At 41.0% G+C, this 18,572-nt stretch overlaps 1 protein-coding gene across 3 annotated transcripts in view; it reads right to left on the bottom strand.

The window, feature by feature from the left end:
• Positions 1-483: 483 nt before the first annotated feature.
• Positions 484-18,572, bottom strand: part of b3glcta (beta 3-glucosyltransferase a) — a 137,524-nt gene continuing 119,435 nt past the window's right edge. For 2 of the 3 annotated variants that reach the window (XM_047161224.2, XM_017491574.3), the window contains 6 exons: positions 18,441-18,554; positions 12,735-12,834; positions 11,518-11,637; positions 5,140-5,284; positions 1,373-1,576; positions 484-886 (listed from right to left, as the gene is read on the bottom strand). In XM_047161224.2, coding sequence (XP_047017180.1) covers positions 1,409-1,576; positions 5,140-5,284; positions 11,518-11,637; positions 12,735-12,834; positions 18,441-18,554 — 647 coding nt within the window. In that variant the 3' untranslated portion in view covers positions 484-886; positions 1,373-1,408. Of the gene's footprint in view, positions 887-1,365; positions 1,577-5,139; positions 5,285-11,517; positions 11,638-12,734; positions 12,835-18,440; positions 18,555-18,572 lie in introns of all 3 variants that reach the window. The other variant, XM_017491575.3, reaches the window with a different exon arrangement.

The raw sequence follows: 18,572 nt of genomic DNA on the forward strand, positions 1-18,572 counted from the left end.
CTGCAATGAACCTCTTTTGGAGTATTTTACACTGTCATTAGTTTCACTAAAACCCCTTTAGACTCCAGCTGTGCATATAAAAGGCTGCAAAAACACTGAAACATTGATTTCATTTTTTGACACCTAAACTACTGTTTGAAAATTTTTGGAACGTGCTCTCAGTAATATAAAATCCCTTTTTTTTTGAGGGACATTGGCCATTATTCGGCAAAACTGTTGTAGAACATCAAAGCAAGGGGCGATTTGTGAATCTTTGAATCAGCTTCAACAGCATGGAAACAAGCTTCCGCCCACTAGTCCCGTATTTACATATGACATGCACACGGCACCCACCTACCAAACTCACATACAGTTACTTTACATAAAACACACCCTATTTTATGAAGGTGTTGCGACAGTGCCCAGGCAATAAAGGAAAAGCATCCAGTTAGTTAGTTATCCAGTTAGATAAATAACGACGCAAAGATTTTTGTTTTAAAATAATGGCAGTTTTATAAGTAATATAACACACAGAATTAGAGAAAGAAAACATATCCCAAAAAAAACACAAAACAAAACAAAAAAAACCCAAAATATTTTTGGCAAATAATGACCAATATTATAAATATCTCTCACATACATTTCCTGTCAAACGATCGACAACACCTTGCCTTTTAAAAACACATTTCTGAGTACTGTTTTTTTTTTTTTTTAATTCTCAGTGACTCTCGAAGACTCTGCACACACCTCAAAGCTGTTTAAGAGATATTTGGAGAGGAAGGAGGCAGGAAGGAGGCAGCGTAGCGTTGTCTGTAATGGACCGGCCTGCCCAATTCTGAACGGTTCTAAGAGAAGCTGGGACGAGACATAAAGGCGACCGAGCAGCTCCACAAATCTCTGGGATGTCCTGCAAAGAGACATGGCAGCGCATTTCGGTGGAAAGTCTGGAAAAACTGATGAAAAACAAGAGCTGCAGCTTCTAAGGGAGGTTTCGGTGGAATGTATGGTCGGTTATTAGTTAATACCACAAATAGTGGGCCTCATTTATCAATCTTTTAGCAAGAATTTAGGAAAGTGTTTTCACTGCCCAAAAACGATGATGCCCCCCCCCCGGAAAGTAACCAGATTTTCATGACTTTCACATTTCTTATATAAATGCACTTTATAAACAATTAATGAATTCATTTGTTAATATCCAGCCTGATAAATGAGGCCCGTTGATATGACACGACAACAATAATTCAGGTTATTGCGAGTTTCCCGAACAAACAAACAACTAGGTGTACTCAAAGTTTCAATTTCACACATTCTTCCTCTCAAACATGGAGTTCTTAGCAGCATGAACATTCTATTTCTTGTCTTTAAGGCTAGAATGAAGTACCTCACCATTTACCTGTCCCCGTCTCCGTCTGGCTAAAGAGTCCATTTGCTATAACTCTTCTTTAGAAGCTTTTTTGAGTCGTTCTGTACTGGAGCCATGCACATCATCAATTAGCCACTTGTGAAACACTGCAATCGGGTCAATATTCCAGTGCTTGTGGAAAGAAATGGGAGTCTGATGGGCTAGAAAGTCTCCGGCATAATCATCTGGCCGTGCCTGGGCAACACAAGGAAACAGCACAAACACACACTCAGAGAAAATCTGTACTGGGGCTTTTACTCAATCAGGGCATGACACGCAATCAGGAACAGCGGCAGTTTAAAGTGAATGAACATTCACCCGGAATAACCAGCTCTATTTTAGCGCAAATTCACTGCTCCTAATAACTCTAAGATTCATGCAAAACCTGGCGCTGGTGGTGCTCTTTATCGAACGCTTTCCAAACCATTTGTTTGTTTGTGAAATACTGGGCGTCTGGGAAAACATCTGAGATCTGACATCTGCATTATCTGATAATCTGATCTTCTGAAAATCAAATCTCACCCGCTGGCACGGAGACAGCATTATCCTGCCTTGCTGTCAGCTTCGATTAGTGGACCTTAAGTGGAACGGAGTTCTGTGTACCTGAACTCGGATCTGCTTTCCTTGTTTTTGCTTTGACGCCGAGGTCGTAAGGACCTCCGTGTCTATATGTACCTGCACGTGCACAGCTGTAGTTTCTACTGAACACGCCGAGGTTCTCAAAATCCAGTTTTAAAGTTAGCTAGGGTTTGTTGGGGAAAGTTGTGAATAGTTTTTAAAAAATGAATAACTGCTAATAAAAGTGTGGGTTTCATCGAAATGGAATCATAACAAGGTCTGATTTAATGCTGCTATTGTGAAGTGACACAGTGGTGAGCTTAGATTTCATAGCTCCATCTTCTAGACCGAAAGCCTATTATTCCAAACCTGCCATTTATTGTTCTGATCCTCCCTCTTAGATCTATTTGATTCTCCAGTGCATAAAATATCTTATTATTCAAACCCAGCATGAGGTACTTTTATCCTCAAGTTTATTTTCCACTTTTCTAGCCTCACAAAACCACTAGTTTGATCACACATTAGCGTCTCTCCAGTAAAAGCCTAGGAGGCACTTTACTATAGTTATTTAGGTTTTTGAGTCAAACAGGTGCAATAGATGGCAGTGGTTGAGCATCTCAGGAGAACTCTGTTAAAAATATCATGGTTTAGTATCATGAATAGTGTGAGTAAAGGCCAAACAGACAGAGACAAATGATGAGACGCTATCGATGTAAAAAAAGTGCCGGGAGGAGAAAAACAGTTCACCGGCGACGGACAGACTTTTCTGTGATTAATACTCTTCAGACCTGTTTATGACTCTGTGTAAAATGATAAGTTGACAATTACGTTTTGAGTCACGATTGTCATTTGAAATAAATTATAATATGAAGTTTTAAGCTATCCACTCATTAATCTCCAGTAAGCACTTTATCTTGGTCAAGGTCTCAGTGGATCTGGAGCCTATCCTGGAAACACTGAATGTGAGGTAGGAATACACTCTGGATCGTATCCTTCACCAGTATGTTTTTTGGGAGGATGGGATTAAAGCGGAGAACCCAGAAGAATCCGTTACATAACAATAAGTCAATATGATTCTAGAAATCTAGAGATTTAACTACAGAGTTTACATTCAGAAGACAACTACAACACTGGCATGGTAGTGGAAAATAGCAGATAATCTGGGAAAAAAAAACAAAAAAAACCCTGGTATGTTATGGTGTTAGCTAGGTGATTCATCTTCAGAGTTAAACATAACCAATCACAACATAAACTAACTTGTCTCTAGAGTGTATTTCTCTGACCGATCATGTTAGTTATCCCACATGACCTTTTATCTATCACTCCACAGGCTTTCTATACAAAAGGCAACCGGCACAGATTTTACTGTGTGACACCAGATTTTCATATTGATGCATAATTCTGAACTACACGATAGAGTGAAGAAGTATGTGGATGCCTGAGGACTGAACATCCCACTTCGAAATCATGGGCATTAATATTGAGGTTTCCCCCCCCCTCCCTCTGCTGCTATAACAGCCTGTGCTCTTTGGGGAAAGCGTTCCAGTAGATTTTGGAATGTGGATTTTGGGGATTTGCCCGTTCAGTCACAACAGTGGCCATGCGCTGCTGTTGGCCAGGGAGGCCTGGTGTGCATTCGGCGTTCCAATTCATCCCAAAGGTGTTCAGTGGGGCTGAGATCAGGGCTCTGTGCAGGGAAACTCACGTTTTTCCACTCCAACCTTGGCAAAGCGTGTCTTCACTGATGTCACGTTGTGCAAAGGGCCATTGTCAAATTTTAATGCTACAGTATACAAGGACATCTTATATAATAGTGTGCTTCAAACTTCGTAGCAACAGTTTGTGGGAAGACCAATATATGGGCGTGAGGGTCCGGTGTCTACATACCTTTAGCCATATAGTGTATATAGTACGTGATATTATTTTCTGTATACAATGCATCCAATCTAATTGGGATGAACTTTATCAAGCACCAGACAATGACTCAAAAGATACCGCCAAGACAACAAAGGACTTCATCAGATGAAATAAGTGGACGGATTTAGACTGGCCACGCCAGATCACCGGATCTTGAGCGGCATTTCATCTCCTGAAGAGAAGACTGAAGGGAGAAACCCTCGAAACCAACAAACAACTGAAAGGAGCTGTGGTACACGCCTGGAAAAGCAACGCAAAAGAAGAATGCAACAGTTTGGTGATGTCAGCGGGTCGCCGATCTACCGACTGAAACTTCTCATATTCGTCTATTTATCTTAAACCAAGACGTCTTCAGTGTATAGCGAAAACAAAAGAATTGGCCTTACCATTCCAATACTACAATACACCGAGGGGACTTCATACCAAGAGTTACGTTCAGTGTCTCTTCTTGTTCTTTCTACACCTGTTCCTGGGCACTTAATGGAAACTGATGCAGCACTTGCATCTGTATCGGCTCCTCAAACGGCTCTAAATCAGGATTGTACTCTTCCGCATTTATACGTCAATTTGAATAGCAGTGTCACTGGATAAGTGAATTTAAAAGCAAATACCACAGTAAGGATTTTATATTATTCAGGGTGGCACAGGCTTTCACAGTCTGCCGTGCTTATTCACGATGACATCCCTCATTCGAGTCATAAACACCCGACACAGTGGGTCTTCCAGACATTTTCTAGTGACTGCAAATGAACCTTGAGACATGTTTACTGTCTCTTTCTATAAAGGATTGCTGAAGGCTGAAGCAACCAATCATCTCATATTTTGGCAAATTTTGCCAAGCAAAGCTCTTCTGAAGTTCTTAGCTTGCACAGTTCACGAAACTGCTTCTGTACGAAACATTTCGCAGAAACCACGTGTGCGATCCTATTTTTATTTATTTATTTTTTAAAATTGTTTTTACGTTCATTAATGAACTACCCACGTTAATTAACAGTTTATTAAGCAGTGGTCCAGGGTTAGATTATTAAACAAAACTAGACTCAGGACTACATAGTGTTTATAATGCCCAGAATAATTAAAACTGTATAAGAAGAAAAAAATATATATATTTCTGTCTTATAAACATTTCCAAGTTGACTCTACAAGCAACCGCATATTATAAACGCAGGCACAGTATATCAGCATGATGAAAATCTATGCCAGTTATTCTTTCATACACACTTTTTCAAGTGATCTAGGAATGTTCCCGTGCAGGCAGGATGTGTGCTGGACGTGCTGTTTACCTGGTGAAACAGTGGGCTGTGTGTGACAGGAAGTCGCAGAGAGTTGAAACACATCCCCAATACCATATCATCAGGAGCATCGTTACTGTAGCATTTACAGCCGCTGGCCAAGAGCCTGAGTACAGCCTCCCTGCTGAACACCATCCTATAAAACACAGGATCAAAGAGTGAGAGAGTACGATTCAGCGCCTGACCATTCTATTAAAAATGCACCACGGTTTATACAGCATTTCGATTTACATTTATAGCATTTGGCAGATGGCCTTATCCAAAACAACGTACAGAAGTGCTTTGTAGTCTTGATCAAAATCATGTCCTTGTGAAAGTATAAATATGGTAGGGTCTAAGAATACTAGCGGTGTAACGATACATTGAGACATGATGCATCGCTATGCAAAAATGTGATGATGTGCATCACGAAAATGTCATTCACATTCTATTAATTTTGCATCTAATGCAATGGCACTGTTTGAACACCAGAGGTCCCAATCTGCACAACCTATAGAGTTAAAATATACAGAGAGCACACTGACTGATGACTGACAACTGATGCATTATTAGTTAGATAGTTACACAACCACATTCTAACCATTAAAAAAAAAATAAATATATATATTCAGTAGCTTTCAAATGACACCAATCTACCGTGCTTAAGAAAGAGGCTACTTCATTCTGGCATTTTAACCCACTTTGGAGCTCTATTTACATTAAAATGCTGCTATGATTCAAACATTGCTAGGTCAGAGAGATAACCAGGGATTGAACAAGCACCATCACCTGTGTAACATCAGCTTTTCTTTTAATAACACTTATTAAGCGTTTGGGCGCTGAGTGAAGACACCAGGTGGTTAAATTTAGCAAGCATCCATTATATGCAACTGTACAGCGCCTTTGTTGCCTTATTTTGCACTTCATAATGCGCCACACGTTCTCGATCGGAGACAGGTCAGGACTGTAGGCCGGCCATGCTAGCAGCCGCACTCTCTGCTTACGCAACCATGCGCTTGTAATCCGGACAGAATGTGGTTTGGCGTTGTCCTGCTCTGGATGGCAGCGTATGTTGCAAAATGTGTACATATCTTTCTGCATTAATGATGCCCTCATAGTTGTGCAAGTTACCCCTGCCATGTGTACTGACACGCCCACATGCCATGGGCACTGACACGCCCACATGCCATGGGCACTGACACGCCCACATGCCATGACAGACGCTGGCTTTTGGACCTGACGCTGATAACAGCTTGGACGGTCCTTTTTCTCTTTGGCCCGGAGAACACGACGGCTGTTTTGTACAAAAACTTTTGGAAATGTCGACTGGTCGGACCACAAAACACGATTCCACTGTCCTGCTGGCCATCTCAGATGAGACCGAGCCCAGAGAAGTGGGCGGAGCTTCTGGACAGTGCTGATGTACGGCTTCTGCTTTGCATAGTAAAGCCTTAACTTGCATCTGTGGATGCAGCGGCGAATGGTGTCGACTGACAAAGGTTTACCAAAGTATTCCCGAGCTCATGTCAGGATCTCATTACAGACTCATGACGGTTTTAAAGACGGTGACGTCTGAAGGATCAGAGATCACGCGCACTCAGAAGTGGTTTTCGCTCTTTCCCTTTACGCACCGAGATTTGATTCCTTGAACAAGATTGATTCCTTGAATCTTTTAATTATATTGTACACTGTAGAGGGTGAAACGCCCCAAATCCTCCCGATTTGTCTTTGGGGAACGTTCTTCTCAAAGTGTTGGATTATTCGCTGACTCATCTGTTTGGCGAGTCTCGACCCGTCCTTGCTCTTGAAGGACTCGGCCTTTTTTGGAGGCTCCTTATATACCATGATTACACGATCGCCTCACCTGTTTCACATCACCTTCTTATTTCAACTTCTCACATCGCTATTAATGCTAAACTGCCCCTGTCCCAACTTTTTTGGAACGTGTTGCATGCATCACTTTCAAAATAACCGTTTATCTTTAAAAAAAACCAACAAGTATTAAGTTGATTAGATAAAACATCAAATACTTTGTCTTTATACATTTTTTATTTAAATACAAGGCAAAGTACATTTACACATCTCTCCTCTTTGTTTCGTATTAGCATTTTACATACTGTCCCGACTTTTTTGGAATTAGGGTTGTACGTTGTTTGCGCTTTGGGGAACTGACACATCATTTTTTTTCACTGACAGTACATAGTTGCTGAAATATGATACTACTGTCTAGTGTAAATGTTTGCATCCCCCATGAATGAATGAATCCAAGCAAAATGAACAGAAAAAAATAGTCTGAAAACAATTTGCCCTGATCCTCGTAGATCTGATCCTGATCTGATGATGGTAATCCCTGATTGTCAGTTATAGCAGATACGTCACGGAGAGCAGGAAAAGATTTACTAAGCAATCTGGCAAGTATAGAATAGATTTGCCAGGAACAGTGGTTGAACTAAGAGGATCTGAGATGTTCAATGCATATGAAAAAGGTTGGAGTCCAGAATAAAGGGCAAACGTATATACAGTTTCATTAAAAAAAAAGAAAAAGAATAGTGGCTCTGTTACACTGTAAGAGGCATTTATTTATTCTGCCGTGATGTTTGGCTCAATGTGTCCCCTTAGACGGAAGAATCACTCAGTGCGTTTACATGGACAACAATAATCCACTATGAACCCGATTAAGACGATACTCTGATTAAGAAACTAGCATGTAAACAGAGATTATTGATGACCTTAATCCGATTAAAGTCGTACTCGAAGTAAACACAGATGGAATTAAGATGCGTGGAGTATTCCTGTTTCAGTCTCATTACAGACACGTACACACCTTAATCACACTATTAACGTCGTGTGGGAGTTTTCACCGCATTCTGCGACAGGACACGTACACACACGGCAGCGCTCGACCGTTTTACGCCGAACGAGAGCACGGCTGCGTCCCAAACCGCGTACTTACCTGCTATATAGTAGGAGAAATACATGTATCTCAGCTACTATATAGAAAGTAAGCACGCGGTTTGGGACGCAGCCCACGGCTTCAAGCGGTCGTCTATTTGCACGTACAGCACGACAAATAATTAACCGCACTTGAAGCGTTCGTAAAAGTCAAAATAAAAACACCCCAAAACTGTATACGGTCCCATAACGAAGACCGACTGTACGTCGATACGTGAAATTCTGGAGGGACGCCGGACGGCGTGGCGCGGTGACGTGATGACGTGTGTCGTTAATCCATCTATGTTCTATAACACGTAAAACAGGAACATGAAAGGAGTATTCTAAAAGCGACTCATGTAAACACCTTAATCAGAATATCGTCTTATTCTGAATAAGGTCAATAATTAGTTTACCGCCGTCCATGTAAACGTAGTCACTGACTGATCACATTTATCCTATGATGAAACATTTCATTTCTGATAGGGGTGGTCCTTTCCAGGATGACTCCGCCCCATCCACAGGGCACAAGGGCATGATGATTGTTTTCATGAAAATGGTGTAAATCAGTGGTCACCAACCCTGTTCCTGGACAACTACTTTCCTGAAGACGTTATGTGCAAAAATAATCGTGCCCTCCTGACCATCTAATCATTAGATTAAGAAGTTCTTGACCGACTAAAATAGGTGTGTTAGATTTTGGTTGGAGATGAAACCTGCAGGAAGGTAGATCTCAAGGAACGGGGTTGGTGATCACTGGTGTAAATCACATATGAGATTCACAGTCAACAAATCTCAAAACAATCGAACATCTATGGGAGATTTTGGAGCAACTTGTTAGACATCTGATGAATATTAATATAGCATGCTCTCTTACTTTAGTTTATGCGAGTTCTCTATCTGTTGAGAACACTGTGACCTTTTTCTCATCTCCCCAACAACCCATATCACAGGAATATGATTTCTCTCTTAGGTTCTCTTATCTTGCAAAAACATGCTACCGTTCTACTGCTGTTTTTACCTTAACCGATGACCACGCTGTTGCTGAGTCACATGACCGTTTGATGATTTGTGCCTGACCAATAAGAATTAAAACTACTGTCTGATATCTAAACTCTTGCCTTTTTGAATAAACCGAGAGACTTTACTATCTGACCTTCAACAATTTCACATTTTATATTTTCTAAATCTATTTGAAATTTGATCTACAAAAAAACAAACAACAAAAAAACAGAGTTAGACAATGAACAGAAAAAATATAATATTTTTAAATTTATTGAAAATAAATGTTGCCACGGTATTCTCAGTCTCCAGGTGTGATCTGAAGAAGGCACATATGTCACAGAACATATGACAAAGCTACAACTGAACTGACAGGAAGAACAGGCTAAGACAAATATCACAGCTTAAATGATCCAAAAGCTGTTGAGAGGATGTGAAAGGCTGGAGGCTGTTACAAAGGCATGGGCAAGTTCAGAGAAGTTATTTCACCTCATCAATACTTCCCTATTATTAAGATAAAGAAAAGTCAAAAAAATGGAAAGATGGGCCATTCCTTCCTATCCCATCCCATCCTATCCTATCCTATCCCATCCTATCCCATCCCATCCCATCCCATTCTATCCTATCCCATCCTATCCTATCCCATCCCATCCCATCCCATCCCATCCCATCCCATCCCATTCTATCCCTTCCCATCCCATTCTATCCCATCCCATCCCATTCTATCCCATCCCATCCCATCCCATCCGATCCTATCCCATCCCATTCCATCCTATCCCATCCCAACACATGGCATCCCATCCTATCCCATTCCAACATATTCTATCCCATCCTATCCTATCCCATCCCATCCCACCCTATCCTATCCCATCCCACCCCATCCCATCCCATTCTATCCTATCCCATCCCATCCCATCCCATTCTATCTTATCCCATCCTATCCCATCCCATCCTATCCCATCCCATTCCATCCCATCCCATCCCATCCTATTCTATTCTATCCCATCCCATCCCATCCCATCCCATCCCATCCCATTCTATCCCATCCCATCCCATTCCATCCTATCCCATCCCAACACATGGCATCCCATCCTATCCCATCCCAACCTATTCTATCCCATCCTATCCTATCCCATCCCATGGCATCTCATCCTATCCTCTCTTATCCCATCCCATTACATTTCCTAACCCATCCTATCTCATCCTATCTTATCCTGACCTAAAATGTTACCTTAGAAAAACATTTTTTGAAGAAAATTTCTGACTGATTTTTTAAACCATTTTGTTGAGGACATTTTTGTTGATAAAATATTTGTTGATCTGCTGTTAAAAATGATTATTCCATTTCCTGTGGCTATAACAGAATGGATAAAAAAATGTTGGAAAAAAACCCAGGTTTGTCTATGACATTCCCCTCAAGAACCTTTCCTGACAGCGTTATTTTTAAACATGCACATCAGGTGCAACTGCTCACACAAATACTGTCTACTTCAGCACTTTTGTAAGTTATGTGTCAGCAAGTCCTAAACTGAATGTCAAGTGTTCCCTTTCAAAGGGAACTCAGCTTTGTGTGAGCTTCACTCTGTGGGAGGCGCCCTCGCGCGTGACCGGTATCTGAAGCTTGTGTAACGTCCTGCCTGTCGTGATCAGGTGACGTGGCAAGTAAGCGCGTCACTTGATATAAAAAATGGCACCTGTGAACCGCACCGTCAGCCTTATTATCCTCTTATAAATAACTCATTTCCTCTCTATCTTTTTTTTTTACAAAAGAAAAATCTCTTTACTTTTCCGTCCCTTTAAAAAAAAAAGAGAGAAATGTATGAGCGAGAGAGAATTCAGGAAGTGTGTCACGCCTTGATGATGATCCACATCCTATGATGATCCTTTTTCAGTGGTGGACGGAGTAGAAGGAAGACGCCTGTTTGTGCTTAGGAACAGAGAGGATAGAGAATTAATAATAAACTATAAGTGCACCTAATAGTAGGTTTATCTATATATAGATATAGTGATATAGTGAAATGTACAGGGATGTAAGGATAGAGAACTTAATAAACTGGCCTGCTACCTTGGAATTTAATGAATGACACCAATTTATCCTTCACTACCTGCACAAAGTCCTTTACTTGCCATTGTGATACTTGAATGGAGAAGGAGTGTGACACCATACTGATGTTATTCTACACCAAGGCCAGAGAGAGAATCACTTCCACACATGGTTCTGTTGCACCCCGAATGCAACTCCAGACCACTGACTGAAACGGAGATCTTTTTTTTTTCCTCTTTCTTGACCCCATCCAGGTTCCAATACAGCTTGCACATCTGATTAAACAAACTCAACCTCTAGGGTGCAAACAGCCTTGGGTCCAGAGACGCTCATGTGTGAAATGTCAATGAAACCTTTTGGTGGAACACTGTGATGTTCTCTGGTACATGAGAGCAGAGTTTTTGATCACTCACCCTCCTCCACCTGTGATATAGCTGTATCCTCCCTGGCCAAGCCCGTAACCGTAACGCTCCCCGAGGAACACCGGCTCCGTGGGATCATAACAGCTTAGCAGTGCTTGTAGTCTGGGCAAGCTGAGGGAAACACACACACACACACACACACACACACACTATTATTAAAAAGTGTGTGCGGGCAGCTTTTATACTGTACATCCATACAATCTGCCTGCTTATGTTTATTTTCTGACAATTTTCTCCCTAATTTAGTCTTGGCTAATTCCCACCCACCATATCACAGCTTCCAACATGGGAAGGTGAAGGCTATCACGTGCTTGCTCTAAGACACATCGACCAGACATTCACATCTTTTTCCCCAAGCACATTATTAGCTACTGTCGTTATGATCGACAGACGAAAGTGCCATCCCTTACACCTAGAGAGCACGGCCAGTCTTGCTCTCTGAGACTCCTGGCCATGGATGGCTGTGGCATCATCGGGATCCTGTAGGAGCCCTACAGGAACTTTAATGTTGGACATCCAGGAAACGAGTTCCGTCCTGTTATCACTTATATTACATCAGCTGGACAATCTTCTTCTCCCTTTCCTTCTAATTAATGAAAATAAAACAGCTTATGTTATGTTAATGAGAAAGCACGAAGCCTTCACCCGGAAGACTGTCCCATTTCAGAAAACTGACAGCTTCACCTCTGGTTGGTACAAAGCATGAACACTGGAGACTCCTTCCATGAATGAGACATAAACATCTTCTAATAGAAAACCATATCATCATGTACATCCGTTTAAAAAAAAAACAAAAAAAAAAATCGGTTTACATCGCGCATTCTCCATACAAGTCCCTGTGCAAGGTATAACTGTCGAACCGGTAACGTTTTACAACGCGCACGGTAATATAAAACTTGTAGTCAGCACTATTATCAAAGCTGCTGACAAAGAGAATGAATCTACACTTTCTTACCAATCAGAATGAGCATTCAACAGTGTTTCAGTACGTAGTCAACAATAACACATTGCCCTCAAGCAAACCACACGACTGCACCAAAGCACTTATTCAATTACCAATTACCTCCAGTGAATTTTCAGACTCGATTAAATATAGTCCTATAATTTCCCCAGAGGATGAAAGCGCCATAAAGTAAACCTCTGCATTATCTCTACAGAAGGCGGACTGTGAGAGTTAAAAGAAACATAAAAGGAATAATCGCTCTTACCTGATAAGTGTGTCGTCATCGACGATGAGTAACCAGTTGGTTTGTGGGACGACGCTGCTTACGAATCTCTTCAGGATGGCAAAGGTTTTCCCACAGTGACCTGTGAAAACAATCAAATATAAGCATTTTCACGCCCGCGCAAGTGTACTTAACTTTGTTTATAGGCTAGTTATGAATTTCAAGTTCATGGCTGACTAATTTAAGCACTGCATGACTTTCCTTATACGCGGACGCTACGACACTCTCTACCTCTCATCATTTCTGCCTAGAAATAAAAAGCTGACAGTCAATCCCTCTTTAATATCCCCTCAAACCCTATGTGATTTTTCTCCCTAAGACACCGAGATGGCCTTTGTCTGTATACACATTTCCTCGCTCTCTATCTAGAGCGTTTCCACACATCAAATACACACGTTTATTTACAAAACACATGAACGTTTAATCACCTGAAATATCTAGTATTCGGATACGTTCAATTTCATACAGCCTCAGAGCAAACGATTCATTTATAAAGCTGTATAAAGTGAATATCGCTGTTGCAGGAGATATCTCATGCTCTTAAACTATCCAGGTTTCCAAAAAAAGGATGCCATGTCATTCCCTGACGGTTCTCGTTCCGATGCGCATTATATAAAAAGCCAAAATATGTAGAACAGAAGCCATGAAAGCGAAGACATGAGGAATGAGGATGATGTATAAAGAGCATGGCGTGTGCATGTGTGTGTGTGTGTGTGTGTGTGGTAAAAGAGTGGGAGAAGGGAAAGAGAAAATGCAGAACAGAATGTGCCGTCGTGTGCACCAGAGGGAAGAAAAGGACTCTCTTCCACAATAAATATCAAAGCTACTCCTGTGGTACACTCGTTTATCGAGTTCCCCATGAACCGTGCGGCCACCAGACTTCAAACACTCCACAGGGACTGAGGAAACTTGTTTACATACACATTCCTATTGTAATGGTCTAAATAATAAAATGACAGTGAGGTGTGATGTGGCCCCATGAGGACGTTTTTTTTAACGGCACGATTCCAGAATGAAACCTTAATTTGAAGGTCCAATAAACATTTAATAGCAAAGCTTCACATGAACACTGATGTAGGGATTTCTTCTGAAGCATTCATTTGTTTATTTTTTTTTTTTTGAGAATAATTAATTTCATCCCTCATTACCGCTGCCTGTTTTATAAGTAAGGATCTCTAACACGCCCGCAGGAAAGCCTGTCATTTTCTTAGGTTCCCTGTAGTGAACCATGGTTTGGTCCACTACGAGCTGAGCATGAGTGAGTTCGGTTTGCTCCCTCCCTAATTACATTATGAATAATAACCGTGTCAGGTTTTGCATAATGATTAGCGTCGTAATTAAATCATGCAGTTTGCAGATATGGAAACAAGGTCAAATCGTTGTGTCATAATATGTAAGTACGGTATGTTTTACATGATATCCTTTGGTCAAATCAGATGATTTACTTGCAGATCCTCAAGCTCTGAATTTTAAATAGAATTCAATGTTGGCAGTTCACTAGGTAAATGGGTTTTTTTTTTTTGGCTTCTTTTTTTTTTTTTTAAATCACCAGTTTTACCAAAATATACAGTGCCCTCCATTAATATTGGCACCCTTGGTAAATATGAGCAAAGAAGGCTGGGGAAAATTGTCTTCATTGTTTAACCGTTTGATCTTTTGTTCGAAAAATTCACAAAAATACCCTGCTCTCAGGGATATCAAACAATTGCAAACACAACACAGGTTTATTCTTAAAAAAAAAAAATCTTTGTTAAATATGCGTGTGCAACAAGTATTGTCACCTCTATGGAATTTATATGAGGAAAATATATTTGAAGTATATTCCAAATTATGATTTTTTTTTTTTTTTTTTTTACACCTGGGTGACTAGGAACAGGAAATTGTTCAAACATGACTTCCTGTTTCACAGGGGTATAAATATGAGGTAACACACAGGATAAATTCTCTTAGTCATTCATAACAGTGGGTAAGAGCGAGGAATGTAGCTGTGATGTGCGGGAAAAGGTTGTTGAGCTTCACACAATGGGGCGTGTCTATAAGAAAATAGCACACGCATTGAAAACGCCCATTTCCACCATCAGGACAATGATTAAGAAGTTCCAGTCGACTGGAGATGTTATGAATCGACCTGGAATTGGACGTGTGTCTGTATCGTCTCAACGCGTTGTGAAGAGGACGGGTCGAGTGGATAAAACATCTCCAAGGATCACAGATGGAGAACTGCAGATGTTAGTCGTGTCTTGGGGGTCAGAAAGTCTCCAAAACTACAATCTGAAGTCACCGACATCACCACAAGCTGTTTGGAAGGGGTTCAAGAAAAAAGCCTCTACTCTCATCCAAAAACAAACTCGAGCGTCTTCAGTGTGCAGACACTACTGGACCTTCAAATGGGATCGGGTTCTAAAGTAGCACAAAGTATTCACTAAAACGGTGCCATTAATTGCTGCACACGTATACTTAAAGATATTTTTTAATAAAACTGTGTTTTGTTTGCAATTGTTTGATATCCATGAGAGCAGAGCAGACAATTTTTCACAGCCTTCTTCGCTCATACTTACCAAGGGTGCCAAAATTAGTGGAGGGCAGTGTGTATGATCGAGTCCTGTCAGCGATGCTCTCAGAATCACTAAGAACACAAATAACATCAGATTAAACAGGCATTTAATCTTTAATCAGTGACACCTGGTAACATGATTTTGAACACGATATTGCTGTGATTCATTAATTAACCTTCACTATCTGCTTTATTCTGGGAGGAACCTGGAGAACCTGGAGGAAACCCATGCTTACCTGGAAAGAACATGCACCGAAAGTCCACACAATCGGGCCGCCATGCTGTCAATATGCTTCTTTCGAATATATATATATATATATATATATATATATATATATATATATATATCTTTCGAAGGCGAAGAAACTGCATTCCTCATTTTTTAAAAGGTATCGTTTAAAAAAAAAAAAAAAAAAAAAAAACTATTGTTTTTAATCACGCTCTAACTATAATCACCGTAAAATTTATTTGTAAAGTGTCAGATGTTTCGGCGGCCAAAACGTCTGTGCATCTCGAATAAATAACTGATATACCTATCACTGTTACACCTGTCTAATCAGAGCTACAGCAAACATCCGCTGATGGATCTGATTTCACATTAATGAACTCAAAACATCCTGCGTTTAGTTTGACAGGAAGGGAGGGTGCTGCATCGGTGCATCTTTCAGGCGAGAAAAATCACATCAAGACGCAATCACTGTCCAAAACATTACTGAGCCTGGGGGAAGGGAGGGGCTTTCCAGGACGCGTCAGGTAAAATCGGAGCGTTTAAAACATGTACGTAATTTTCAACTGTTCAACATTCATATTAGCTGATTAGCTCATGTGTGATGTTTTTGGCTGATAATTTGTACCGGCGTACTCCGATCTAAATGTGGAGCGCTTGCTAGTAAAGTACATGTAGTGAAATGATAAGAAATTAAAAATATTCACCACTCGGACTCGGGAGCGAGTGCACTCGGTTGCGGTTACCTTTAAAGTTGTTCGGTGTCCTGTGTTACTATAAACATCGCATCATTTTTTTTTTATCATTTCGTCATTTTGTTGTACGTCGCGTTTCCTACCACTACTCTCTTCCACTTGTTTTTCACCCATTTGTCGGGAACTTAGCCTTAGAGCACTTGTAAAGTCCTTTAACGGCTTCATGCTTGGATCGGATTTTGTCCTGTGATAAAAAAATAATCCACCGACATGCAAATATTTGTGATGTGAAAATGTAATACCGGCGCACACCTGCTGCTATCTTCTATAATCAGACGAGAAGATGCACACGGCTTTACTGAAAACAGACATTAGCTACTTCAGTCATGGACAATTATGATGAATTTACCAGCTCATGAATAAACAGGAGAGGAGAAGAGAGGGAACATGGTGTGCTAACAGCCTTCTGCAGCATCAAACCACGGCAGGGACGGCAGAAATGAGAGACAGCGTTGTGCGTGAAATCCCATTCTGTATTACTTTGACAGCCCTAATGTAATAAAAGAGCAGTGGCTTTGTTTTTCTTAGATGACGGGAAAGCATGGAGCATGGCGTCAACAAGAAAACATTGTTTACTGGACAGAGAAGACGATCAAAGAGAGACTTCGGCCGATGCGCCACGCAACCCACGTATAATTTGTAAGATGTGTGACTATGGTGCGTCTCGCCATGCGTTCACTTCCAGCCCTCGGTTTCTCGGCTTTATAAATACACCTCGCTGTGCCGTGTGCTCGCATTTAGCTCACTGAGGCACTTAGCTTAAACAGTTTTAGCTGCTCATGTTTCTCCTCGGTATTTTAAAGCTAATGCGTTTCTCCAATCACACTTCGAATGGAAAGTTCACCAACCTCAATGGCAAAAAAAACCCAGACTCAATCAACCCGAGGCTGGGGAAGAGGAAAACAGGTCCACAGGGTTGCTTCACAGATGAAAACCCCACAGGGTCAGTTTTCTACTCTTTGTTACACTACTGTGAAGAGAGTATTGAGAAACCGACCCCGTTTAAATGTCTTCTCCGGCCCTTTCAACGCTTCATCAAACCCTGACGTACGCCTCTGCGCCGCACCAGAAGGGCTAACAAGCGTTCAACTCCCACTTCATTTAAACGCTTCAACATTGTCTTCGGTTTAAAGAGTCGTCTTGTTCAGACGACCTATCTGAGAGACAGACATCTGTTGGAGACGTCATATTGTTGTTTCCGGTATAAATGCGATGGCTTTCAGAGTGTGTTACAGCTTCTGCTTGATTCTGCTTTATCTGACGCTTCATTAATCCACCTTATGCCTCTAAATATTGTGTTGGGTGAGTAAATGTGTATAAGAGAACATTTTGATTGGTCTTATATTTTGCATCGTCCCATTGTATAATAAGTTGTCTTTAGGATAACTTGACAACTGGTTTAGAGTGTTGCATCGGAGGCCCTGGTTTAATGCTGAACTTGGATTGATGACTGCGTGAAGTTACGAAACTGTTCTGCATGTTCTCCCACTGCCGGTGTGGGTTTCCTCAGGGTTCTCCGGTTTTCTCCTCCCCCAGATGATATGCTGGTAGATGGACTGACTAGTCTAAATTGTGTCTAGGTGTGAGTGTGTGCGGGGGAAGATTTGTTAGAGGTGTTTGGCTGGCTTCATGTGTCTCAGGGGAAGCACGTGACAGCCTTCGATGTCCCTGATTGGTCGCTGTCTTATGATAAGGGAGAGCTGACAGGTGGGTGGGAATTGGCCGAGATTCAATTAGGGAGAACATTGGGAAAAATACAAAAAACGAAGTTCTAAAAGTTCTACATGTGCTTTGTCTTTTCCGATTATGTAAATAATCTGTAACAATGAATTAAGGCAGGTATAATGACAGTCAAATTTTATGTTTTAATATTTTTATTTGAATATTTTAACATGTAATATATATGTTACATATTTTATATGTTACATCAGTGTGTTGATGATGTTACTCTCGGTTGAGATATGAGCCAAAGAGAAACGTTTCAGTCCAGTAAAGCCTGTAGTTTTCAGAGCTTCCACTCGTTAGCTTAATAACACATGTTAAATGATGTCTTTCCGAGAACATCACGTCATTAAACACCTAATTGGAATACCCATAATATTTAAAGAGCATCTCACCAAGAGCAGGATTTCTGCACAGTGTAGCCAACTCACCTCTGTCTGTGTTGGGGACACCAAGATCAATGGTTGGGATGGAAGGATCAGCGTGATCACTGTAGTATTCCAGATGTGAAGCTTGTTTCTCCCAGGTCTTCTTCACCACAGGGACTACAGCAGATCAGGAGG

This window comes from Ictalurus punctatus, chromosome 17 (assembly GCF_001660625.3).
Source record: "Ictalurus punctatus breed USDA103 chromosome 17, Coco_2.0, whole genome shotgun sequence".
Classification (NCBI taxonomy): domain Eukaryota; kingdom Metazoa; phylum Chordata; class Actinopteri; order Siluriformes; family Ictaluridae; genus Ictalurus; species Ictalurus punctatus.